Raw genomic sequence first — 25,120 nt, forward strand, 5'->3', positions numbered from 1 at the left:
CGTGAGTAAAAGTGAGCAAGTTTCCCTGGAGGCAAGAGTGCCAACAATACATTTAACAAATTACACCATGGCTATGATCCAATATTCATACTAGCATTCCACTTAGAATCCAATACATTGCTTGTGGATATTGGAACAGAGCCTACTACCACCACTACATTCAATCTATCACTTATACCACTACTACAACTGCATCACCAATGCTCACCTGAAGGGTCTATTGCTTCCTATGGGCGAAGTGGCGGTACTCCAGCTCTTGCGGCCACCCCCGCCCCCTCTGCCGCCCTCCTCCTCCCGGCCCTCACGGTCGCCCCTCTTTCGGCGCAGCGTTGTGGGCACATAGCCACTGGCATTGCTCTTGTTGGGCAGGTACTGGTTGAAGGGCACCATCACTCTGGGCTCGCTCACCGAGGTCCGCCGCGCCAGCATGTCATCCTTGCGCACGTCCGGCAGCTTCCTGCCCCTGTGTGGTCCGGCGTCGGACTCTGAGTCACTGCCGCGGCCTGGTGGGTGCAAGAGAGGGAGAGACTTTGACTTTTGATCTGTCTTTATTAAGACCTTCTCATTTGCTTAAAACCACCATGAAACCTTGGCCCACCCCGAGAGAGTACGCGAGAGAGAAAGAGAAAGACAAACAGAGAAAGAAATAGAAATAAATAAATAAAATTAGAAATGAGAGAGAAAGAGGGGGGAGAGAGAGAGAGAGAGAGAGAGAGAGAGAGATAGAGAGAGAGAGAGAGAGAGAGAGAGAGAGAGAGAGAGAGAGAGAGAGAGACTAAACAGAAAACAAAGAGAGAAATAACTGCTTTGGTTTTCAAAATTCAACATCAGTAACCAGGTTTCCATAAACAGTTTTTATGCGAGTAAAGTCATACAGAAAAAAATATAAATAATCACGACAGCTGTGATGGAAAAAGGAAGTGTTGGTACAATTTCAGAAATGTCGATAGACAATTTGTCCGTTCGACATGGTAGTATATTCTGTGTCGGTAAAATGAATTATGCGACAAATTGCGGTGGAAACTATTTAATGCGCAATTGTTGATAGAATAACCATCATGTCAAGGTACATTTGCAGTCACGGATGCTATGTTGTGTTGTCGCCCGGCTACGACTTGAAAAAGCATGCACCGTTTATTAGGCTACAGATTAAATAAGTTATTATGAACTTCACAGGGTGGTGAAAGTGCACGGTGATGAGCTTGATGCTCCTTTCCAATAAATATTGAGGGTCTTCATTTGCATGCTAGTGACATGAGGGTCGTTCTGCCAATTAACAAAAAAGAATGATCTTGCTCTTATCCATCTCATCATATAACCTAACCTGTGAACTTAATCAGCTAAATGTTGTTTAGAGAGCATGCCTAAGTTTGCCATTTATCGCAACAGTTTGTGTGACAAAACCATTCATAGAGTGGAAAATGCAATGGAAACACATTGAACTTATGTTTATTATTCGGTACATGATAACTTTAGCACAAAAGTGGTTTTTATTTGCACTACTTCATCACGCACAGCCTTTTATCTGCAACAAGTCCGTTTTGATGGAAACAAGCCTCTGGTGGGAAAATGTGCATATTTATTTATGCATGTAAAAAAATTATCTTTCTCAAATTGGATAGAAACCTAGCTAGTGTTTCACAATCGTTGTCTAAAAGGACCACTTTCATTGGTTTTCGTTTCAATTAAGCTATCTAATCACTGACCTCTCAAATTGGATATACGTTATTGAAAGTAATCTACAGGGAAGCTAGAAACAATTGAACAGCAAGACATCTTCTAGATCGTCCCTTTAAGAGCTCTGAGTCTGAAATAGCCATAGACAGTATAAAAGGAAATAAACCACAAGAATCAGATTGAAAGAACATTCAGGAGTCCCCCAGGACCTGGCCTAGATGATAATGTGACTTGCCGATCTAGTGGTGAAGTAACTCTTTAACCACCTATGTACCTTACTAGGCTTTCTCAAACAAAATGTACAGTACACTTTTTTTATGGGCTAAGGTAGCGTTGCTCTTGCAACCATAAATCAACTGAAAATTGTTGGAATACCAGTATTTGAAGGGCATTAGACAGCACATACAATATCAATCATCTTTAAGAGTTAGTCTTTTTCGAACTCAAAGGCACTTAATTGCAACCCACGGTTGAGAAGAATGCATTTGGGGTGCCCTGCTGCGAAGTGATAAAAATGTTTGCTACAATGTCCGTTTTTTCTGTCGGCAGTAACACCTGGTCATGCAGAAACGCATCCCTTAAGGTCTCCCCCCCCGCTCTGCCACATAAATTCCTCCCCAAGATGTTCACCTCATGTGTTCCTAGTATCCCCCTTCCCAAAAGAGCACAGTACCCCGTACACTCTGTGCGATAGATAAGGTCAAGCACTCAATCTTCTATGTTTGTCACATTCACTGTTGTCTTGTCGAGTCAACCAGTTGTCCCCATAGGAGAACCCTTTGAAGAACCCTTTTTGGTTCCAGGTAGAACCCTTTTGGTTCCAGGAAGAAGCTTTTTGGGTTCCATGTAGAACCATTTCCACAGAGGGTTCTACATGGAACGAAAAAGGGTTATCCTATAGGGATAACCGAAGAACTCTTTTGGAACCCTTTTTTCTAAAAGTGTAGAGATTGTCTGCTTCCCAAATGGCACCCTATTCCCCCTACATAGTGCACTATTTTTGACCAGAGCTTTATGGACCCTGGTCAAAAGTAATGCACTATAGGGTGCCATTTGGGATGCAAACATTGACTTTTTGGCAGGATGAAGGCTAGAGAGAGGCCTCAAGCGACTTCTGCTTCAAACTGACCATCGGTTCTAAAGTAGAGGGGTTTAACCATTCAACTGCTTCAATTGAAACCATAAGCAGGTGCCACTCATGCATGCAGCCCATATCGACTGACATGTGGTCTACTGTTAACATGTGTGCACCATGGTACCATACACTGTAAAGACATGTATGAGAAACTTTGGACCATGGGTCAATGCCATACAGAATCTCAATACTGTAGGTGCCCGTGTTTCTATACTAAAGCACATGTGTTGGTGTGAGAGTGTGTGTCTTTGTGTGTATCAGGGTCGTTCCACGAAATGTGTGCCTTTTGGACATGCAAACTTTTAAGAAATTAACTTTAAAATATACTTTTTTTCAATTGCATGGAGAATATGTTTAGCATACGGAAAAACACTTTTTTCCCATCTCAGACATAAAAATCCTTTGAACTAAGAGCATTTTATCTGCACTTGTACCACACTGTCGGCCATCCCTGTTACAGACATTTATATAATGGCCTATTAGTTAAAAGGATGTTTGAGATAAATCCAACATTGATCAAGTGTCCCTTGTACAAATACATTCACATATAATATCAAAGTGATAAAGTTAACCCACATTTTACAATGATATAGCATGTAGTTTGCATTTTGCATGTCAAAACCCTATGTTTTTTCATGTAAAAATGTGTCTTTAGAATTTCATACAAATGTCGGTATGAATTATAGTTCTTATAATATTTTACACATTGAAACGAACATGAACTGTACATTTAATAATTGTGCATTATTTTCAGTACAAATTAAGCTCCTAACAGGGTTGACACTTATTGTAGATAACAGGGTTGACATAACAAAATATTTTACCATATCATCTGTGTTCTTTTTAAAATTCAGATATAAACATCCCCATGAAATAAAAACCTACAGTGCCTTCAGAAAGTATTCACACCCTTTTACATTTTCCACATTTTGTTGTGTTACAAAGTGGGATTAAAATGGATTTAATTGTCTTTTTTCCCCCAACGATCTACACAAAATAATTCATGAAAAATAAAACTAATATATCTTCATTAGATAAGTAATCAACCCCCTGAGTCAATGTTAGAATCACCTTTGGCAGCGATTACAGCTGTGAGTCTTACTGGGTAATCTCTAAGAGCATTCCACACCTAAAAATTCTACAAGCACTATCAAATTGGTTGTTGATCATTGCTAGACAACCATTTTCAGGTTTTGCCATAGATTTTCAAGCAGATTTAAGTCAAAACTGTAACTTGGCCACTCAGGAACATTCACTGTCTTGTTGGTCCCCAGTCCTTAATGATTACAAGCAATGATGCAGCCACCACTATGCTTGAAAATATGGAGAGTGGTATTCAGTAATGTGTTGTATTGGATGTGCCCCAAACGTAACACTTTGTTTTCAGGACAAAAAGTTAATTGCTTTGCAAGATTTTTTGCAGTATTACTTTAGTGCCTTGTTGCAAACAGGATGCATGTTGTGGAATATTTGTATTCTGTACAGTCTTCCTTCTTTTCAATCTGTCAATTAGGTTAGTATTGTGGAGTAACTACATTGCTGTTGATCCATCCTCAGTTTTCTCCTATCCCAGCCATTAAACTCTGTAACTGTTTTAAAGTCACCATTGGCCTCATGGTGAAATCCCTGAGCGGTTTCCTTCCTCTCCGGCAACTGAGTTATAAGAAGGACGCTTGTATCTTTGTAGTGACTGGGTGTACACCATCCAAAGTGTAATTAATAATTTCACCATGCTCAAAGGGATATGAAATATCATCTTTAAAAAATGTTTCCCATCTACCAATAGATGCCCCTCTTTGCGAGGCATTGGAAAACCTCCCTGGTCTTTGTGGTTGAATCTGTGTTTGAAATTCACTGCTCGACTGAGGGACCTTGCAGATAATTGTATGTGTGGGGTACAGAGATGAGGTAATTCAAAAATCATGTTAAACACTATTATTGCACACAGTCCATGCAACTTATTATGTGACTTGTTTTGTGAATTTGTTATGTGAATTTTTACTCCTGAACTTATTTAGGCTTAACATAACAAAGGGGTTGAATACTTATTGACTGAAGACATTTCAGCATTTCATTTTTAATTAATTTGTAAAACTTTTGAGAAAAATTTAATTATACTTTGACATGATGGGGTATTGTATAGGCGAGTGACAAAAACAACAACAATTTAATCAATTTTAAATTCAGGCTGTAACACAACAAAATGTGGAAAAAGTCAAGGGGTGTAAATACTTTCTGAAGGCACTGTAGGTATAAGAAAATAAGGAACATAGATAGATAGTTTGTTTACTGTAAAAATGTTTTATTACCAATGAACAGTTGGGTTTAGAAATGTTTATTAATGTGCACTGTTCCTGTAAAACTAAATGTAACAGGATTGAGGTTGAGGTGTTAGGTGAAGATCAGCCATTACTCCTCATGTGGTGAAGAGCATGGGACCACATGGTGTTCATGAAATTAGGAATTATACATATCTTCCAAACATAATAAAAGTTTAATCAAATCAAATCTTTCCTAACATTAATTGAGGGAACAGGGTTGACGTGTTGAGCTCGACCACCTCAGTCAAAGATGATATAACAATTATAAACTGACCAAAAAAAAGAGAGAAGACTAACTTCCTTTCCCAGCATGCTGTTCAGGAGACCCAAACGAAGTCATGTGCCATAAAACATTTAACTTGGTGGAAGACTTGGTCCATTATTTTAAAGGGGTAAATTGTTTGCATAAGAGGGTTGACCTTAAAATGAGGGACAGATGTAAATGCATCACTAATCACATATTCACAAAATATTCAGAAATGACTTTGTTAAAGCAACAAAATAACTAGGCCTTTTTTATTTATTTTTATTTTATTGAATATTAAAACATACAATCTACCTGCAGTGAAGCCGCTCAACATTTACATTACATTCAGTCATATCACAGACTCCCATCCAGAGCGACCCACGAGAGCAACCAGGGTCAAGTGCCCCGCCCAAGGGCACTTCGACAGATCTCCCACCATGTCAAAAAAGGGATCTGAACCAGTGACCTATCGGCCACCGGACCCCGCTCCCAACCGCTAGGCCACCAACCATCCAAGATCCCCCCACAGTTCCCCGAGAGCTGCCCCTCAACCATCCGAGACCACCCCCACAGTCACCTGCGCGGCATCAGCCTTTACAATGATGGTGAAACTTTGAGAACGTTTTGGATTAAATGGGATGACATCTTCCTTGAAGTGACACAGGGTTGACGGAGGGACATGTCAAAACGCAGAATTTGGGCAGTTTAGCAAACCTTTATTGAATTCTCCATGTGATCTATATTAAAGGGCACTTAATTTACTATACCAGGCTTTTCAAATTAAATATTGGTGCATAATTTCTACTTAAAATATCCAAAGAAGGCACCCACTTCGTGGAACGACCCAACACAGTACGTGTTTATGTATGTATGATATCATGGTTCCACACATGTTAAAGCACTGCTGTGTGTCTGTGAAGTTCCTTGGACTATGGGGTCCATGCCATCCAGTACCTTACTACAGGACTACAAATAAAACACATTTCAATGACATCACATAACCCACTGTATTTATTTCCATAGTTGTTGACTGTGGATGGAGCAGCTTTGGCAGAAAAGAGTGGGAAGAGAAGAGAGCAGACTAGAATAGGTATAGAGTACAGTAGCACAAAGATATCTATTTATCCACAATGTGTGTTGATCTACATAACTCCTCTAACAAAAGAGGGCTGTCGATATCAAATTCCTTTTGGAGATTAAATTAAAAATCCCCTGTGTCCTCTAATTATTTTTGGGATGGACTAAGTGAACTTCCAGAGTGAGTGTGTGAGCTGAATGACGGTAGCAGCATAAGAAAGCCCTGGACCATGAAAAACTAGTTTGGTGTAGCTATTTTGTGTAAACAGTGATCATTTGGAGCCTTTCTTCTTGGTGTAATCAAACCTCGTATCATTGGCTGATCTCTGGTCTGGTCTGCTGTTCTCAGATCTAGATTTTGGGCCTCCAGGAGGTCTCTTGGAACTGTTCCAGAGTTAGAAGAGCCCAGGGCTGGAGATGGACTGGACATGAGGCACTGTGGCATGGATAGTGAAAAATATTTTAATGTACAGCTGGCCTCACTAAATTAATTTCCCTAAAACCACTCAATGTTTACCTACATAGCAAACCCAGCATCAATCAATCAATGTTTCCATATAAACCAATAGCAAACAAATACCAACTACTTAACGTTTTCTTACAATCCAATAGCAAACCAAACATCTACTTCTCAATGCTTCCCTACAAACTCAATATCACCCACTCAGCCTTTCGCAACAACAATAGCAAACCAAACATCAACCACTCAGCTTTCCCTAAAAACCAATAGCAAATCTAACATCAACCAAACATCAACCACTCAGCTTTCCCTACAAACCAATAGCAAATCTAACATCAACCAAACATCAACCACTCAGCTTTCCCTACAAACCAATAGCAAATCTAACATCAACAAAACATAAACTACTCAGCGTTGCCCTAAAAACCAATAGCAAACCAACCATCAACCTCTCCAGCTCTAAGCACTTTCACCCATAGACACAGCCTTGTCCTCCACACTTCCAGTTCCTTCCAAACAATAACACACCCTTGCCCTAGACAGGAAGCTTGGTCTTGTCCCATGTGTTGCATTTCGTTTTCAGGATCTCAGCACAAACGTACATTTGGTGGCGAACGTCATAACCTTTTACAAGCCTCCAATAAAAGTTAAGAGGTTGCGTTGCAATACACTGTGTGGTACTACTCAACATCTTTCTATGGCAACTTACGACTAGCATGACATTATAAAACACCTTCCGATTCAGCCAAGCTATAATCCAGACTCCATTCGTGTCTTCGATGCAGTGAGTAAATATTCTTTACAGCTGTTGACGTGTCTGTCTTTCCGACATAAAACATTTCTCACGGACGTATGTAACTTGCGATCCTTGCCAACATGGTGGATGCATTGGAATATGGACATTTGCTGTTGCTTTAATCCTCTTTCCATCCATTGTCTGGTAATGGAAGGACCAAGCTTGGAACACCTCCTCTGCAACTGGATCCTGGACTTCCTGACAGGCCGACCCCAGGTTGTGAGAGTAGGCAACATTACCTACGCCACGCTGACCCTCAACACGTGGGCCCCACAGGGGGCGTGTGCTTAGTCCCATCCTGTACTCCCTGTTCACCCACGAATGTGTGGCCACGCACGACTCCAACACCATCATCAAGTTTGTTGACGACACGACGGTGGTAGGCCTGATCACCGGCGATGATGAGACAGCCTACAGGGAAGAGCTCAGTGACCTGGCAGTGTGGTGCCAGAACAACAACCTCTCCCTCAACGTCAGTAAGACCAAGGAGCTGATCGTGGACTACAGGAAACACGGGGAGAGCACGCCCCCATCCACATCAACTGGGCTACAGTGGAGCGGGTCGAGAGCTTCAAGTTCCAAGGTTTCCAAATCACTAAGGACTTAAAATGGTCCACATACACGCAAACAGTCGTGAAGAAGGTGCGACAGCGCCTCTTCCCCCTCCGTAGGCTGAAAAGTTTTGGAATGGGCCCTCAAATCCTCAAAAAGTTATACAGCTACACCATTGAGAGCATCTTGACTGGCTGCATCACTGCTTGGTATGGCAACTGCACTACTCTCGATCAAATGGCGCTGCAGAGGGTGTTGCGGACTGCCCAGTACATCACTGGGGCTGAGTTCCCTGCCATCCAAGACCTCTATATCAGGCGGTGGGAAAGGAAGGCCCGTAATCGCACAAAAGACACCCAAGCCATAGTCTGTTCTCTCTGCTTCCGCACGGCAAGCGGTACCGGAGCATCAAGTCTGACACCAACAGGCTCCTGAACAGCTTCTATCCCCAAGCCATAAGACTGCTAAATAGCTAACAAAATGGCTATATGGACTATCTGCATTGACCCTTCTATAAAAACAAATCTCTATGCACACTCACACACTAACTCTATGCACATTTTACACAATCACTTAATGCACATTTTACAAACACGTTTGTTTCACAATAAAAAATATTTTGCTTCTTCAAAGTGGTAGGCATGTTGTGTAAATGAAATGATACAAACCCCCCAAAAATCCATTTTAATTCCAGGTTGAAGGCAACAAAATAGGAAAAATGCCAAGGGGGGTGAATACTTTCTCAATCCACTGTATAGCTACTGACCCTGGAACTGACCCTATATATAGCTACTGACCCTGGAACTGACCCTGTATATAGCTACTGACCCTGGGACTGACCCTGTATATAGCTACTGACCCTGGAACTGACCCTATTATTTTTTATTATTATTATTTTATTTATAATTATTAAACACGCACACACACACACACACACACACACACACACACACACACACACACACACACACACACACACACACACACACACACACACACACACACACTAGAGTAGCAGCAGCGTGTGTATCATACTGTATATCCTGATGCCTAGTAACCTTACCCCTATACATATCTAACCCTACCACTCCAGTATCCCTGCACACTGTAAATATGGTATTGGCACTAACCCTGGAACTGACCCTGTATACAGTGCATTCGGAAAGTATTCAGACCCCTTGACTTTTTCCACATTTTGTTACGTTTGTTACGTTGTTAAGTCTACTTCCTAAGTTTGAGTTATTCACTGCGTTAGCACACTCTGCCAACCCTGATGTTCTAGCAGTGTCTGAATCCTGGCTCAGGAAGGCCACCAAAAATTCTGAAATTTCCATCCCCAACTATAACATTTTCCGTCTAGATAGAACTGCCAAAGGGGGTGGAGTTGCAATCTACTGTAGAGATAGCCTGCAGAGCTCTATCATACTATCCAGGTCTGTGCCCAAACAGTTTGAGCTTCTACTTCTAAAAATCCACCTTTCCAGAAATAAGTCTCTCACTGTTGCCGCTTGCTACAGACCCCCCTCAGCCCCCAGCTGTGCCCTGGACACCATATGTGAATTGATCGCCCCCCATTTATCCTCTGAGTTTGTACTGCTTGGTGACCTAAATTGGGATATGCTTAATACCCCAGCCATCCTACAATCCAAGCTAGATGCCCTCAACCTCACGCAAATTATCAACGAACCTACCAGGTACAACCCTAAATCCTTAAACATGGGTACCCTCATAGATATCATCCTGACTAACATACCCTCTAAATACACCTCAGCTGTCTTCAACCAGGATCTCAGCGATCACTGCCTTATTGCCTGCGTCCGTAACGGGTCCGCGGTCAAACGACCACCCCTCATCACTGTCAAACGCTCCCTAAAACACTTTAGCGAGGAGGCATTCCTAATTGACCTGGCCCAGGTATCCTGGATGGATATAGATCTCATTCCGTCAGTAGAGGATGCCTGGTTGTTCCTTAAAAGTAATTTCCTCTCAATCTTAAATAAACATGCCCCATTCAAAAAATACAGAACTAAGAACCGATATAGCCCCTGGTTCTCCTCAGACTTGACTGCCCTTGACCAGCACAAAAACATCCTGTGGCGTACAGCATTAGCATCAAATAGCCCCCGCGATATGCAACTTTTCAGGGAAGTTAGGAACCAATATACACAAGCAGTCAGGAAAGCAAAGGCTAACTTTTTCTAACAGAAATTTGCATCCTGTAGCACTAACTCCAAAAAGTTTTGGGACACTGTAAAGTCCATGGAGAATAAGAGCACTTCCTCCCAGCTGCCCACTGCACTGAGGCAAGGAAACACTATCACCACCGATAAATCTACAATAATCGAGAATTTCAACAAGCATTTTGCTACAGCTGGCCATGCTTTCCATCTGGCTACCACTAACCCGGCCACCAACTCTGCACCCTCTGCTGCAACTTGCCCATGCCCCCCCCGCTTCTCCTTCACACAAATTCAGACAGCTGATGTTTTGAAAGCGCTGCAAAATCTGGACCCCTACAAATCAGCTGGGCTAGACAATCTGGACCCTTTCTTTCTAAAACTAGCCGCCGAAATTGTCGCAACCCCTATTACTAGTCTGTTCAACCTCTCTTTCATAACGTCTGAGATCCCCAGAGATTGGAAAGCTGCCGCGGTCATCCCCCTCTTCAAAGGGGGTGACACTCTAGATCCAAACTGCTACAGACCTATATCCATCCTGCCCTGCCTTTCGAAAGTATTCGAAAGCCAAGTTAACAAACAGATCATCGACCATTTCGAATACCACCGTACCTTCTCCGCTATGCAATCCGGTTTCCGAGCTGGTCACGGGTGCACTTCAGCCACGCTCAAGGTCCTAAACGATATTATAACCACGATTGATAATAGACAGTACTGTGCAGCCGTCTTCATCGACCTGGCCAAGGCTTTCGACTCTGTCAACCACCGCATTCTTATTGGAAGACTAAATAGCCTTGGTTTCTCAAATGACTGCCTCGCCTGGTTCACCAACTACTTCTCAGATAGAGTTCAGTGTGTCAAATCGGAGGGCCTGTTGTCTGGACCTATGGCAGTCTCTATGGGGGTGCCACAGGGTTCAATTCTTGGGCCGACACTTTTCTCCGTGTATATCAATGATGTCGCTCTTGCTGCTGGTGACTCTCAGATCCACCTCTACGCAGACGACACCATTTTGTATACATCTGGCCCTTCATTGGACACTGTGTTAACAAACCTCCAAACGAGCTTCAATGCCATACAACAATCCTTCAGTAGCCTTCAACTGCTCTTAAACACTAGTAAAACTAAATGCATGCTTTTCAATCGAACGCTGCTAGCACCCGCCCACCCGACTAGAATCACCACTCTTGACGGGTCTGACCTAGAGTATGTGGACAACTACAAATATCTAGGTGTCTGGTTAGACTGTAAACTCAACTTCCAGACTCACATAAAGAATCTCCAATCCAAAGTTAAATCTAGAATCGGCTTCCTATTTCGCAACAAAGCCTCCTTCACTCATGCTGCCAAACATGCCCTCGTAAAACTGACTATCCTACCGATCCTTGACTTCGGCGATGTCATTTACAAAATAGCCTCCAACACTCTACTCAGCAAATTGGATGTAGTCTATCACAGTGCCATCCGTTTTGTCTCCAAAGCCCCATACACTACCCACCACTGTGACCTGTACGCTCTTGTTGGCTGGTCCTCACTACATGTTCGTCGTCAAACCCACTGGCTCCAGGCCATCTATAAATCACTGCTAGGCAAATCCCCGCCTTATCTTAGCTCATTGGTCACCATAGCAGCACCCACCCGTAGTCTGCGCTCCAGCAGGTATATCTCACTGGTCATTCCCAAAGCCAACACCTCCTTTGGCCGCCATTCCTTCCAGTTCTCTGCTGCCAATGACTGGAACGAATTGCAAAAATCTCTGAAGCTGGAGACTCTTATCTCCCTCAATAACTTTAAGCATCAGTTGTCAGAGCACCTTACCGATCACTGCACCTGTACACAGCCCATCTGAAATTAGCCCACCCAACTACCTCATCCCTATATTGTTATTTATTTTGCTCTTTTGCACCCCAGTATCTCTATTTGCACATCATCTCTTGCACATCTAGCATTCCAGTGTTAATACTATTGTAATTATTCTGCACTATAGCCTATTTATTGCCTTACCTCCATAACTTGCTACATTTGCACACACTGTATATATATTTTCTGTTGTATTTCTGACTATGTTTTTTTTACCCCATATGTAACTCTGTGTTGTTTTTATTGCACTACTTTGCTTTATCTTGGCCAGGTCGCAGTTGTAAATGAGAACCTGTTCTCAACTGGCTTACCTGGTTAAATAAAGGTGAAATAAAAATAAAATAAAAAAACGTTACAGCCTTATTCTAAAATGGATTAAATAAATAATATTCCTCATCAATCTACACACAATACCCCATAATGACAAAGCAAAAACAGATTTTCAGCCATTTTTGCAAATGAAAAAAGAATCAATGGAAACAGGATGCACCTGAGCTCAATTTCGAGTCTCATAGCAAAGGGTCTGAATACTTATGTGAATAAGGTATTTCTGTTTTTAATTTTTTTAAATTTGCAAACATTTCTAAAACCTGTTTTCGCTTTGTTATTTAGGTGGTATTGTGTGTAGATTGATGAGGGGAAAAAAAACTATTTTATGTATAGCTACTGAACCTGGAACGGACCCTGTATATAGCTACTGACCCTGGATCTGACCCTATATATAGCTACTGACCCTGGAACTTACCCTGTACATAGCTACTGACCCTGGAAATGACCAGTGCCTTGCAAAAGTATTCATCCCCCTTGGCGTTTTTCCTATTTTGTTGCATTACAACCTGTAATTAAAATTAATTTTTATTTGGATATCATGTAATGGACATACACAAAATAGTCCAAATTGGTGAAGTAAAATGAAAAATTCTAACAAATAAATTAGATCTGGTGCAACCAATTACCTTCAGAAGTCACATAATTAGTTAAATAAAGTCCACCTGTGTACAATCTGTCACATGATCTGTCACATGATCTCATTATATATACACCTGTTCTGAAAGGCCCCAGAGTCTGCAACACCACTAAGCAAGGGGCACCACCAAGCAAGCAGCACCATGAAGACCAAGGAGCTCTCCAAACAGATCAGGGACTAAGTTGTGGAGAAGTACAGGTTGGGTTATAAAAAAAATATCAGAAACTTTGAACATCCCACGGAGCACCATTAAATCCATTATTAAAAAATGGAAAGAATATGCAACCACAACAAACCTGCCAAGAGAGGGCCGCCCACCAAAACTCACAGACCAGGCAAGGAGGGCATTAATCAGAGAGGCAACAAAGAGACCAAAGATAACCCTGAAGGAGCAGCAAAGCTCCACAGCGGAGATTGGAGTATCTGTCCATAGTTATGCACGCTCAGGTTTTCTGTTTTTTTTGTCTTATTTCTTGTTTGTTTCACAATAAAAAATATTTTGCTTCTTCAAAGTGGTAGGCATGTTGTGTAAATGAAATGATACAAACCCCCCAAAAATCCATTTTAATTCCAGGTTGAAGGCAACAAAATAGGAAAAATGCCAAGGGGGGTGAATACTTTCTCAATCCACTGTATAGCTACTGACCCTGGAACTGACCCTATATATAGCTACTGACCCTGGAACTGACCCTGTATATAGCTACTGACCCTGGGACTGACCCTGTATATAGCTACTGACCCTGGAACTGACCCTATTTATAGCTACTGACCCTGGAACTGACCCTGTATATAGCTACTGACCCTGGAACTGACCCTGTATATAGCTACTGACCCTGGAACTGACCCTGTATATAGCTACTGACCCTGGAACTGACCCTATTTATAGCTACTGACCCTGGAACTGACCCTGTATATAGCTACTGACCCTGGAACTGACCCTATATATAGCTACTGACCCTGGAACTTTTTACTTTTCCGTGTTCTTCTTATTTCGATTTCTTTAATGTTTTTGTTCCACTTGACTTTTTATTTGATTTGTTATAGTACTACTGACTGATATTGATTACTGCATTGTTGGGAAAGAGCAAGCAAGAAAGGTATTTCACTGTACTAGTGCATGTGGCAATAAAAACTTGAAACATAACAGAGCTGCAAAGGTCAAAGGTGGACAGGCAGCTCCAAAAATATGTGTGTGTGTTTGTGTGCACATGCACACATGTATATTAAAAGATGAAAGCAGGCTAAAGTCTCTTTGGACAGGCTTGTGCGGTTATGGTTAGGCCTCACTCTTGCTCAGTCTCCCTTGAACAATCAGGTTTTTAAAATGCCCTGGTAGGACAATCAATCATAGGGCTTTAAAATACAGGGCATAAGAGTTTTCTTGGCTTCTCTTTCCATGCCTGGGAAATACATAAAACATACATATCATATATTTTTCTTCTGTTGTGTTTGATGGAGCGAGTTCCTCTGTTGGGATGACATTGATAGATATACTGTTGCAGCTGCTATACAGAAGCTGGTCCTCAGTAGCAAGCTGTTTGCTGCTATGGTGCCAGTATAGCAATTTAACCAGGGGCGGGGGGTGATACAAAAAACGGCACAGGTGTGTTTTAGGACCATGCGGGTCCTTGGAGCTGGCGGTCAGGCTGTTTGACTCTGTAACCAATAGTTTTCTAAAGCCAGTGAGGCATGTTGAATTTGTTTTCTTCCTATGAGTTTGGCTCTAGCGTTTGAACGGTTTGGGCTATTAGCTACTATAATCCCATTCCTGAAAGGTAAGCCTCTCAGGAACATATATGTGCCTTATTCTGCCCTCTACAATGCCCACAAGCTACGCAGGACTTGTTAGAACGGACTGTGACAAAAACCCACATAATGACTCAGGGAAATTAATTGATATTCTGTTCTAAGAAAGATTAAATTCATAACGATCCTGATGATCTTCCTTCTGCTTTCCTGAACCTTTCAATACCTCTCTGATGCATTTCAATCACTCTAGCATTCTCATTCGGGCTGAAATTTGTCCTTACCTGATTTGACATATTTTATTGTTACAGTATTTCTAAGGCTAGATTAAAAAGTTTGCAAATAGTCCGGTTAGCCATTTGATTAGCTGTTCAGGAGTCTTATGGCTTGGGGGTAGAAGCTGTTAATAAGCCTTTTGGACCTAGACTTGGCGCTCCGGTACCACTTGCCGTGCGGTAGCAGAGAGAACAGTCTATGACTAGGGTGACTGGAGTCTTTAACCATTTTTAGGGCCTTCCTCTGACACCGCCTGGTATAGAGGTCCTGGATGGCAGGAAGCTTGGCCCCACTGATGTACTGGGCCGTACACACTACCCTCTGTAGTGCCTTGCGGTCGGAGGCCGAGCAGTTGCCATACCAGGCAGTGATGCAACCAGTCAGGATGCTCTCGATGGTGCAGCTGTAGAACTTTTTGAGGATCTGAGGACCCATGCCAAATCTTTTCAGTCTCCTGAGGGGGAATAGGCTTTGTCGTCCCCTCTTCATGACTGTCTTGGCGTGTGGACCATGATAGTTTGTTGGTGATGTGGACACTCTGCTTATCTTAATCGGCGTCAGGTCAAAATTGAAGTAAGCATACGCAGATTAAAACACCTGGTTTTATGAGCAATCTTTCAAATTATTAGGACATGTAAACAGCTTAATCAGCGTTCCAGTGGTGCATTTGATATGGGCATGTGCCAGCACCGGTAGGGCAAGCCTCCCTCTTATGCGAGTGAAGTGAGTTCGGAAAAACTTAAAATATGCATCTTATGAAAAGTTTTCACATACAAACTTTATATATCCGAACTCAGAATCAAATAGTCTTCTAAAAAATAACACGGTCACTGTGGTAGAACGTTTATTTTGATTGCCTTTTGTGCATTTATCCAAAGTCCCATCAGGTAGCCTGATTTCAGATGTGTCAGGTAAACAGGATTATTAGGGAAATCGTTCTATATGCAAAGCATGTAAACACTTTAAACAAACTATTAAATTAATCTGACTATCCACAACAATCGTATTATTGTGTGCATGTAACCGTGCTCATTGTTGTTTATCAAATTACCTTTGTTTGGTCTTTTATCAATCTTTTATTTAAATTTTTTATGATCTCTTCCCTAGCTTGATGACTGTGGCCATTTTTGCTACAAGGCCATGGGTCATGTTAAATTGCGTAGAAATGCAGGAAATGGCCTTTAGATGACCCTCCACTAGGTTTGGTCCCCCCCACCTCTAAAACCAAAGTTGCGACCCTGAATTTAACCACTAGCTCCAGTTAGCCCAAGGGTGTTGTAGGACTGTATAAGAGAGGAGAGGGACTATATCAATCATTAATGGTGTGTGTGTGTGTTTGCATGTGCATGCATAAAAATATAGGCACAAGATTGAGTGTGCCCCTATATGACACTCTTACCCACTGTGACTGATAGGTATCAGTCCCAGGTATCATCATCTTGTGTAACACCACTCAGATTGGAACAGATGAAGAGATGCCATGTAAAAAACAACTCAGCTGGAATATGTTGCAACCCATCAGTCAAGACTGTCATCTCCTCTCTCCACCACCTGATTTCAATGTTCTCACTCTCTCTCTCTCTCTCTCTCTCTCTCTCTCTCTCAACACATGTCTCTTCAAGAGGGCCTTCAAAGAGATGTAACCCGTGGCAACAGCCCTAAACAGTCAGCCGAGAAAGCAACAACACAAAACCGCCTTTGTACAGATTTCAATAGCAGAGCTGGGCTGAGCTAGAAGACACCCTGCCAGATGATTTCATTGATATGAGACGGGAGAGGTTGAAAAGAGCCGATTGGGACAGCTAGTTTCACGTCAGCTGATGGTGACTATTCCAACACCTTCCCCAATGATACTGTATGTGCAAAATGCCTGCCATGCATCATTGAAGTGCACAGAGTAAAACATTGGTGGAGGATGAAGGTAAGTCACTACGTGCTATGATGATACATGAACAAAAGAGTTACAGCTATGCAAGCGGAAAGCCACTATAACACAACAGGGTCGTATTCATTAGTGCACACCTTAACACACCGTAGCAAAACCTTTAACAACAGAAAAATTTTTCACAATGAAAATGAGAGTTCAAGTTCAGGTAGCCCCTCCCCGTCTCTGTCCATTTTTTTCTGTTTCGTTTCTTGTGAATATGACCCAGGTAGCACTAGAAAGTATGAGACAGTAAAAGCATGTGACTTGTGTGTGTGGTGTGACCCGTCCGGGGGTCTAGTGTCCTACCATCACTGCCGATGCTGTGGGTGACCAGTACGTCCGGCGAGGGCGTCTGTCTGGAGCGTGACCCGAATGAGTCCAGGCTGTCGAAGGAGTCCTCTCGGCCGTGGCGAGGTGGGGAAAGCGAGTCGCTGCGCTCCGAGTCCCAGCTGTCGATGTAGCCGCTGTCCCGTATGCTGCGTTGGGGGCTCTCTGTGTCCTCCGCCTCCTAACACACACACACAAATGCACACACACAAATGCACACACACACACACACAAAACATGCACCACATCAATGTATTTTTTTGTGTTGAGATTATCCCAATACCCCATCCAATCTGGATCCCTCACTCACCATGATTCCGCCAACCTGGACAATTACATTCACTTCCTCTCCCTCTCTCCGATTTTAATAGATTTTCTACCTCTGTCTCACTCTGTCCGCCTCTAAGCTGCAGCAGTGTATCCTGGTCTGTGGCCTCTTTGGTTTCCAGGGCTGAGAAAATGCTTTTCCTTCCCACCTGCCTGAGGAACCTCCTGTTTCTTTCCCCCCTCCCACTCCCCCTCCTGGCAGCCACCTACCCCCCTCTTTACCCCCCTCTCTATCCCCTTAATTTACCCCTCTCGCCTGCTCCCTCTCTTCCCCTCTCTCTTTCTGTCTCTTTCCCTCCTTCACTCCCTCTCAATTCAATTCAATTCAATTCAATTCAAAGGGCTTTGTTGGCATGGGAAACATTTGTTTACATTGCCCAAGCAAGTGAAATAGATAATAAACAAAGGTGAAATAAACAATAAAAAATGAACAGTAAAAGCTCACAAAAGTTTCAAAGGAATAGAGACATTTAAAATGTCATATTATGGCTATGTACAGTGTTATAACGCTGTACAAATAGTTAAAGTACAAAAGGGGAAATAAACGTAAACATGGGTTGTATTTACAGTGGTGTTTGTTCTTCACTGGTTGCCCTTTTCTTGTGGCAACAGGTCACACATCTTGCTGCTGTGATGGCACACTGTGGTATTTCACCCAATAGATATGGGAGTTTATCAAAATTGGATTTGTTTTCAAATTCTTTGTGGGTCTGTGTAATCTGAGGAAAATATGTGCCTCTAAAATGGTCAACATTTGGCAGGAGGTTAGGAAGTGCAGCTCAGTTTCCACCTCATTTTGTGGGCAGTGTGCACATAGCCTGTCTAATAATAATAATATGCCATTTAGCAGACGCTTTCATCCAAAGCGACTTACAGTCATGTGTGCATACATTTTTACGTATGGGTGGTCCCGGGGATCGAACCCATTACCCTGGCGTTACAAGCGCCATGCTCTACCAATTGAGCTACAGAGGACCACAAGTCTTCTCTTGAGAGCCATGTCTGCCAACTGCAGCCTCTCTCAATAGCAAGGCTATGTTCACTGAGTCTGTACATAGTCAAAGCTTTCCTTAATTTTGGGTCAGTCACAGTGGTCAGGTATTCTGCCACTGTGTACTCTCTGTTTAGGGTCAAATAGCATTCCACTTTGCTCCGTTTTTTGGTTAATTCTTTCAAATGTGTCAAGAAATTATATTTTAGTTTTCTCATGATTTGGTAGGGTCTAATTGTGTTGCTGTTGCTGTCCTGGGGCTCTATGGGGTCTGTTTGTGTTTGTGAACAGAGCCCCAGGACCAGCTTGCTTAGGGGACTCTTCTCTAGGTTAATATCTCTGTAGGTGATGGCTTTGTTATGGAAGGTTTGGGAATCGCTTCCTTTTAGATGGTTGTAGAATTTAACGTCTCTTTTCTGGATTTTTATAATTAACGGGTATTGGCCTAATTCTGCTCTGCATGCATTATTTGGTGTTTTATGTTGTACACGGACAATGTTTTTGCAGAATTCTACATGCAGAGTCTCTCTCTCTCCCTCCCTCCCACTATCCCTTTCAGTTGTTTTCCCTTCCCCCCTCCCTCTCTCCCTCCCTCTTCACCCCCCACTTCCACTTCAACCCCTTTCCCCTCCTTCCCATCCCCCTTTCTGTGCCAGATCCCGAGTGAAGGAGGATGCTGGGGTCCTATTTGTCTGACCTTGTGGGGGGAGGGGTTGTGGGTATTTTGGGTACAATGGCTAGCTTTGAGTGGCACGTCCTGTGAACCCCAAACTGAAACCTGAGTGAGCTCAGACAACAGCAGTGGTCCTGGAGCTAATGGTGTGCAGGCTTTTGTTCCAGCCCAGCACTAATACACCTAGAGCCCTACTTTAGGAATGTGTCTGGTGGCCATTGAACTGACTAGCCTTCAGAGAGCCTAACTAACCTGTAAAGGACCCATTGGCCATTTTCAGGTAATCAACTATCATACTTTATTTTCAGACAGGATATTAAACTGATGGATTGACTGAATATGATTTGTTAAGTTAAATGACTATTTGTCTACATCAACATTACGTTTACATCATTTGAGCCTCTCACCACCACAACAGCTAACACATATCACTACATCTCCTGTATTGCGTATAACATGATTTCATAAACCTATTGAATTTCTCTCTCACTTTAAGTCACTATCGTTATCTTTTGTTAAGTGGAGACGTGGCCCCATTGTGGTGGAGTAAAATGACATCTGGGAAAGCATTCTAGGCCTATTGGTCATTTTTCATTTTAAGAGAATAGCAGTGGGGAGGTCAAATTGCGGGGATGGAAAAAATGGTAGAGGAGTGACATCACGCTCTGAATGGGGGGAATGGTAGCTACAGCTATGTCCCTGTCTGTCCCTGGAGGTCTGTCAAAAGCCACAGTCCAGGTTCCAACAGGCCTGACTGACACTGGTTCTGGACAGTGGTGGAAAAAGTACCCAATTGTCATACTTGAGTAAAAGTAATAGAAAATGACTCAAGTAAAATTGAAAGTCACCCAGTAAAATACTACTTGAGTAAAAGTCAAAAAGTATTTGGTTTTAAATATACTTAAGTATCAAAAGTAAAACTAAAAGTAAAAATAATTTAAAATTCCTTATATTAAGCAAACCAGACGGCACCATTTTCTTGTTTTCTATATGTAGGGATAGGCAGCAGCAGGGAGAGAGAGGGAAGGAGGGAGAGAGTGATAGAGAGAGAGAGAGAGAGAGAGAGAGAGAGAGAGAGAGAGAGAGAGAGAGAGAGAGAGAGAGAGGGAAGGAGGGAGAGAGAGAGAGTGAGAGAGGGAAGGAGAGTGAGAGAGGGAGAGAGAGAGAGAGAGAGAGAGAGAGGGAAGGAGGGAGAGAGAGAAAGAGTGAGAGAGGGAAGGAGAGTGAGCGAGAGAGAGAGAGAGAGAGAGAGAGAGAGAGAGAGAGAGAGCGCATTCTCTTATAGGGATGACTCCATGATGAGGGGAAGGGAAGAGAGGAGATAAAGGAAGGAGTTGTGAAACAATTAATGCACCCCGAGGGGAGCTTGCATAATATCATCATTATGTCTGCCAAAGAAAACATAAGCTTTGGTTGGACAGTGCCTTCTAGTCGAATATTCCTAATAGTACAATCACTTAGCAACTGCAGAAAGTACCTAAAATACACAGCCCTTCGAGGAATTGTCATTGCTAGCACTAGAACACAAGCAACTGAGCCTCCACAAACCCCAGGGTTTATGATATAGTCTTAGCCTTACGTCCATCCCTGTACGTACCTTTCGCATCTGTGACAGCAGGCCTTCGAACTCCTTCAGGTCCAGTGTGGGCCCGTTGTAGGAGGTGCAGCTGTTGGCAGCCCGGCCCAGCCAGTATATGGTAATCAGAACCTGGGGAGGAATCATTACAACAGGAGGAGGATTTAGAGCCAGTATTAACAAGACAATGCATTAACGTCACACTCTGTAATTTCAATTTAGTGGCAGTTCATTGCCAATTGACCCTACCACACAGTTGACCAACTTTTGGCAGCACTTTTGGGCTAACCAATTCCCAGTGGTCTCATACTCCATAGCTTGTGCGCAAGTTGTGTGTAATAAGTGATGCAAGTGTCTGCTAGCGCATTATACATTTGCTAATGCGCTAATTAGAAGAGTTACTAGATCTATGCTTTATGGGCACAATGTCCCACTTGTCCCTCCAAAAACTGTTACTAAAACCAATTGTTTACTTCCTGAGTAAACCTGGCAAAGTGCCATCGCAAAATCAACCTATGTTGATATGAGCAAAGTTAGCATACTGTAGGCCACGAAATAAATTCCTGACAGCTCTAAGGTATACTTCACAACGCTAATGCTATCCGACAGTAACACAAGCATTCTCAGCCAACTGAGAACAATCAGAGAATTCCACATTACGCACTGTATGTCTATGTAATAGATGCCAGCTATGACTCAAAGGCACACTGTACCCATTAGTTAGTAAAAATATACCATATCTCTATCCCATTTTCTCCCTTGAGTGTTTGTTTGATGTCAAGTCATGGCATACAAACCATATCACCCTCCTTTCCACTTGTCTTTAATTTGTGAGGAGTACAAACAACAGTTTTATCAAAATCGCCACCAACAGGGTTTACTTCCTGGTCTTTTTGGTCCACTCTTTTCACTATCATTGGAATAGGCTAGCCAGGGGTTTCTGTACAAGCAAGACAAGACCTAGCCATTGTCCTGGCCCCAATTCAGGTCAATATGAACACAATGTGAACACACAGCTATATTTCTCTCTCTCTTTACCATTGCCACATGGGTAAGGTTGATTTACTATGCTAGCATGCTAGCATAGCCCTAACCCATTCATAGAGGCTAACTACCTTTAGCGCCTATTGACGATAGCCATATTTCCATGTTACAGTGCTTATTTACGGAAAACAGAAGGAAGACACGAGGCATACCTGTTATAATTATCTATCTGTGTTGCCGAACAACTGTGTATAAACGGAAGACAATTGTTGTCAATGAAAACACTGTCTGTTGCAACTGTGTTAAAACCCGGTTAAAACAGTGTACAGGAAGTGTTTATTTAGCATTTGTGAAATTATTTTGATGTGATATGAAAGTAAAGGGCTTTATGTTTCTAGAACCGTATCGCAATTTGAGAATTGATTCACGTTTAGATGGAGTATTTGGCTGTTTTGGCTGCCAGAGCCAATTCACTTCTAAACAGAACATGTAAGGTCCTTGGACTATAAGGGGTAACATTAGGCTCCTCTAGTCCATTATTGGGCTAGCGTAGCCCTGACAGACTAATTTACTATGCCAACCTCATCCGCTATCTATCGCATCTCCCTCTATGTAGCTAGGCCACTGTGTGGACTCAGCAGTCTTGCTTGCTACTGTGGCCATATGGAGATCACACAGGCTCTTTTATGTTTCAAGAACAAGCTGACTGATTGGCTGCTTTGTTTTACAATATCAATGTAATCTAAAGATCTCGAGGGTATTCCTTTGATAAAACAGATTTTAATGTGTTTGGCATACAGTCATTGGAAGCACACTTTTCAGACATGTACACAATCTAGGCATACCTCACACACCACGCACATAATGTGCACATCCAAGTACAGTGCCCGTTATCTAGAATGGAAAAATATTCTATTCACATTCATCACACGCATCCACATTAGCATTTTAGCATCACAAAAATATTGTAGCGAATGCAGGGGGTAGCCTGACTGGGATTCAAACCTAGATACTTGCAACTGTCAGTCCAACACCTGTCTGTCAAACAGCAAGAGGCTGGAACCCAATGCAGGCCCAGTGCAGTCAAAAACATGATTTTCCTGTGTTTTTTATATATATAGATATACAGTACCAGTTAAAAGTTTGGACACACCTACTCATTCCAGGGTTTTTCTTTATTTTTTACTATTTTCTACATTGTAGAATAATAGTGAAGACATCAAAACTATGAAATAACACATATGGAATCATGTAGTAACCCAAAAAGTGTTCAACAAATCAAAACATATTCTCTCAACCAGCTTCACCTGGAATCCTTTTCCAACAGTCTTGAAGGAGTTCCCACATATGCTGAGCACTTGTTGGCTGCTTTTTCTTCACTCTGCAGTCCAACTCATCCCAAACCATCTCAATTGGGTTGAGGTCGGGTAATTGTGGAGGCCAGGGCTTCTGATGCAGCTCTCCATCACTCTCCTTCTTGGTCAAATAGCCCTTACACAGCCTGGAGGTGTGTTGGGTCATTGTCCTGTTGAAAAATAAAAAATGATAGTCCCACTAAGCGCAAACCAAATGTGATGGCGTGTCACTGAAGAATGCTGTGGTAGCCATGGTGGTTAAGTGTGCCTTGAATTCTAAATAAATCACAGACAGTGTCACCAGCAAAGTACCCCCACACCATCACACCACCTCCTCCATGCTTCACGGTGGGAACCACACATGCGGAGATCATCCGTTCACCTACTCTGCTTCTCACAAAGACACAGCGGTTGGAACCAAAAATCTCAAATTTGGACTCATCAGATTTCATCATAGCGCTTGATGGTTTTTGCGACTGCACTTGAAGAAACTTTCAAAGTTCTTGAAATGTTCCATATTGACTGACCTTCATGTCTTAAAGTAATGATGGACTGTCGTTTCTCTTTGCTTATTTGAGCTGTTCTTGCCATAATATGGACTTTTCCCAAATAGGGCTATCTTCTGTATACCACCCCTACCTTGTCACAACACAACTGATTGGCTCAAACGCATTAAGAAGGAAATCAATTCTGCAAATGAGCTTTTAACAAGGCACACCTGTTAATTGAAATGCATTCCAGGTGACTACCTCATGAAGCTGGTTGAGAGAATGCCAAGAGTGTGCAAAGCTGTCATCAAGGCAAAGGGTGGCTACTTTGATGAATCTCAAATATAAAATATATTTTAATTTGTTTAACACTTTTTTGGTTACTACATGATTCCATTTGTGATATTTCATAGTTTTGATGTCTTCACTATTATTCTACAATGTAGAAAATAGTAAAAATAAAGAAAAACCCTTGAATGAGTAGATGTGTCCAAACTTTTGACTGGTACTGTATATATTATTCTAAATAACAGCTAATTTTCACTTTTCCCCTCCCTACTCAGACCACTCCCAGACAGACCGAGCAAAATTCTTACCTGAGAAATGTACCTTTGCTAAGAAGCTGTTTTTGTTTATTTTTTACCATTTTAATTGAAAACAATCACAGTAAGGTACTTAATTGTTACCCAGAAATTGATATTGAGATAAAAATGGCTGCATGGGACCTTTAAAGCCCTGAGATCATGCTCTCTGTATGTCTGTCTCCTCTTCACTTTACAGTGCTTGTCTTCTCTGATACACTTTACTAGACCTGACAAAATGTGTTATTTCCGGACGGGAAAATAACCTCTTTGTGTTGCAAGCACACACACATACATATACACAAGCATGCAAACAACATACGCACAAGAGCACACACGCTTGCACGAGCACACGCATGCACACGCACACACACCAGCTTCACCCAGCAGCAGTTCCACACCTGCAGAACCAAAACACCAAACAATATTTACTCTAAAACATACCTACAACATAACCAAAATAGATACCTTACTGTTTACGCATGCATCAGTTTAACATTGCATAAGGACAGCAGAATTCCATCCAGTCCTGCATAATAGTCCCTTTTCCGAGCTGCGTTCACAAAACAGTCCAAAAATACTTCTCCACCTATCTTATCT

The 25,120-nt window shown here is 42.3% G+C and overlaps 1 protein-coding gene across 1 annotated transcript in view; it reads right to left on the bottom strand.

Annotated features, from left to right (window-relative positions):
• Window positions 1-25,120, bottom strand: part of LOC311105311 (LIM and calponin homology domains-containing protein 1-like) — a 154,183-nt gene that overhangs the window by 37,030 nt on the left and 92,033 nt on the right. The window contains exons 6-8 of the mRNA XM_084147418.1: window positions 21,134-21,244; window positions 17,525-17,726; window positions 209-503 (exon numbers count right to left, since the gene is read on the bottom strand). Of these exons, the coding sequence (XP_084003544.1) occupies window positions 209-503; window positions 17,525-17,726; window positions 21,134-21,244 (608 nt within the window). The remainder of the gene's footprint in view (window positions 1-208; window positions 504-17,524; window positions 17,727-21,133; window positions 21,245-25,120) is intronic.

The sequence above is a fragment of the Coregonus lavaretus genome, assembly GCF_964263955.1.
Source record: "Coregonus lavaretus genome assembly, chromosome: 29".
NCBI lineage: Eukaryota > Metazoa > Chordata > Actinopteri > Salmoniformes > Salmonidae > Coregonus > Coregonus lavaretus.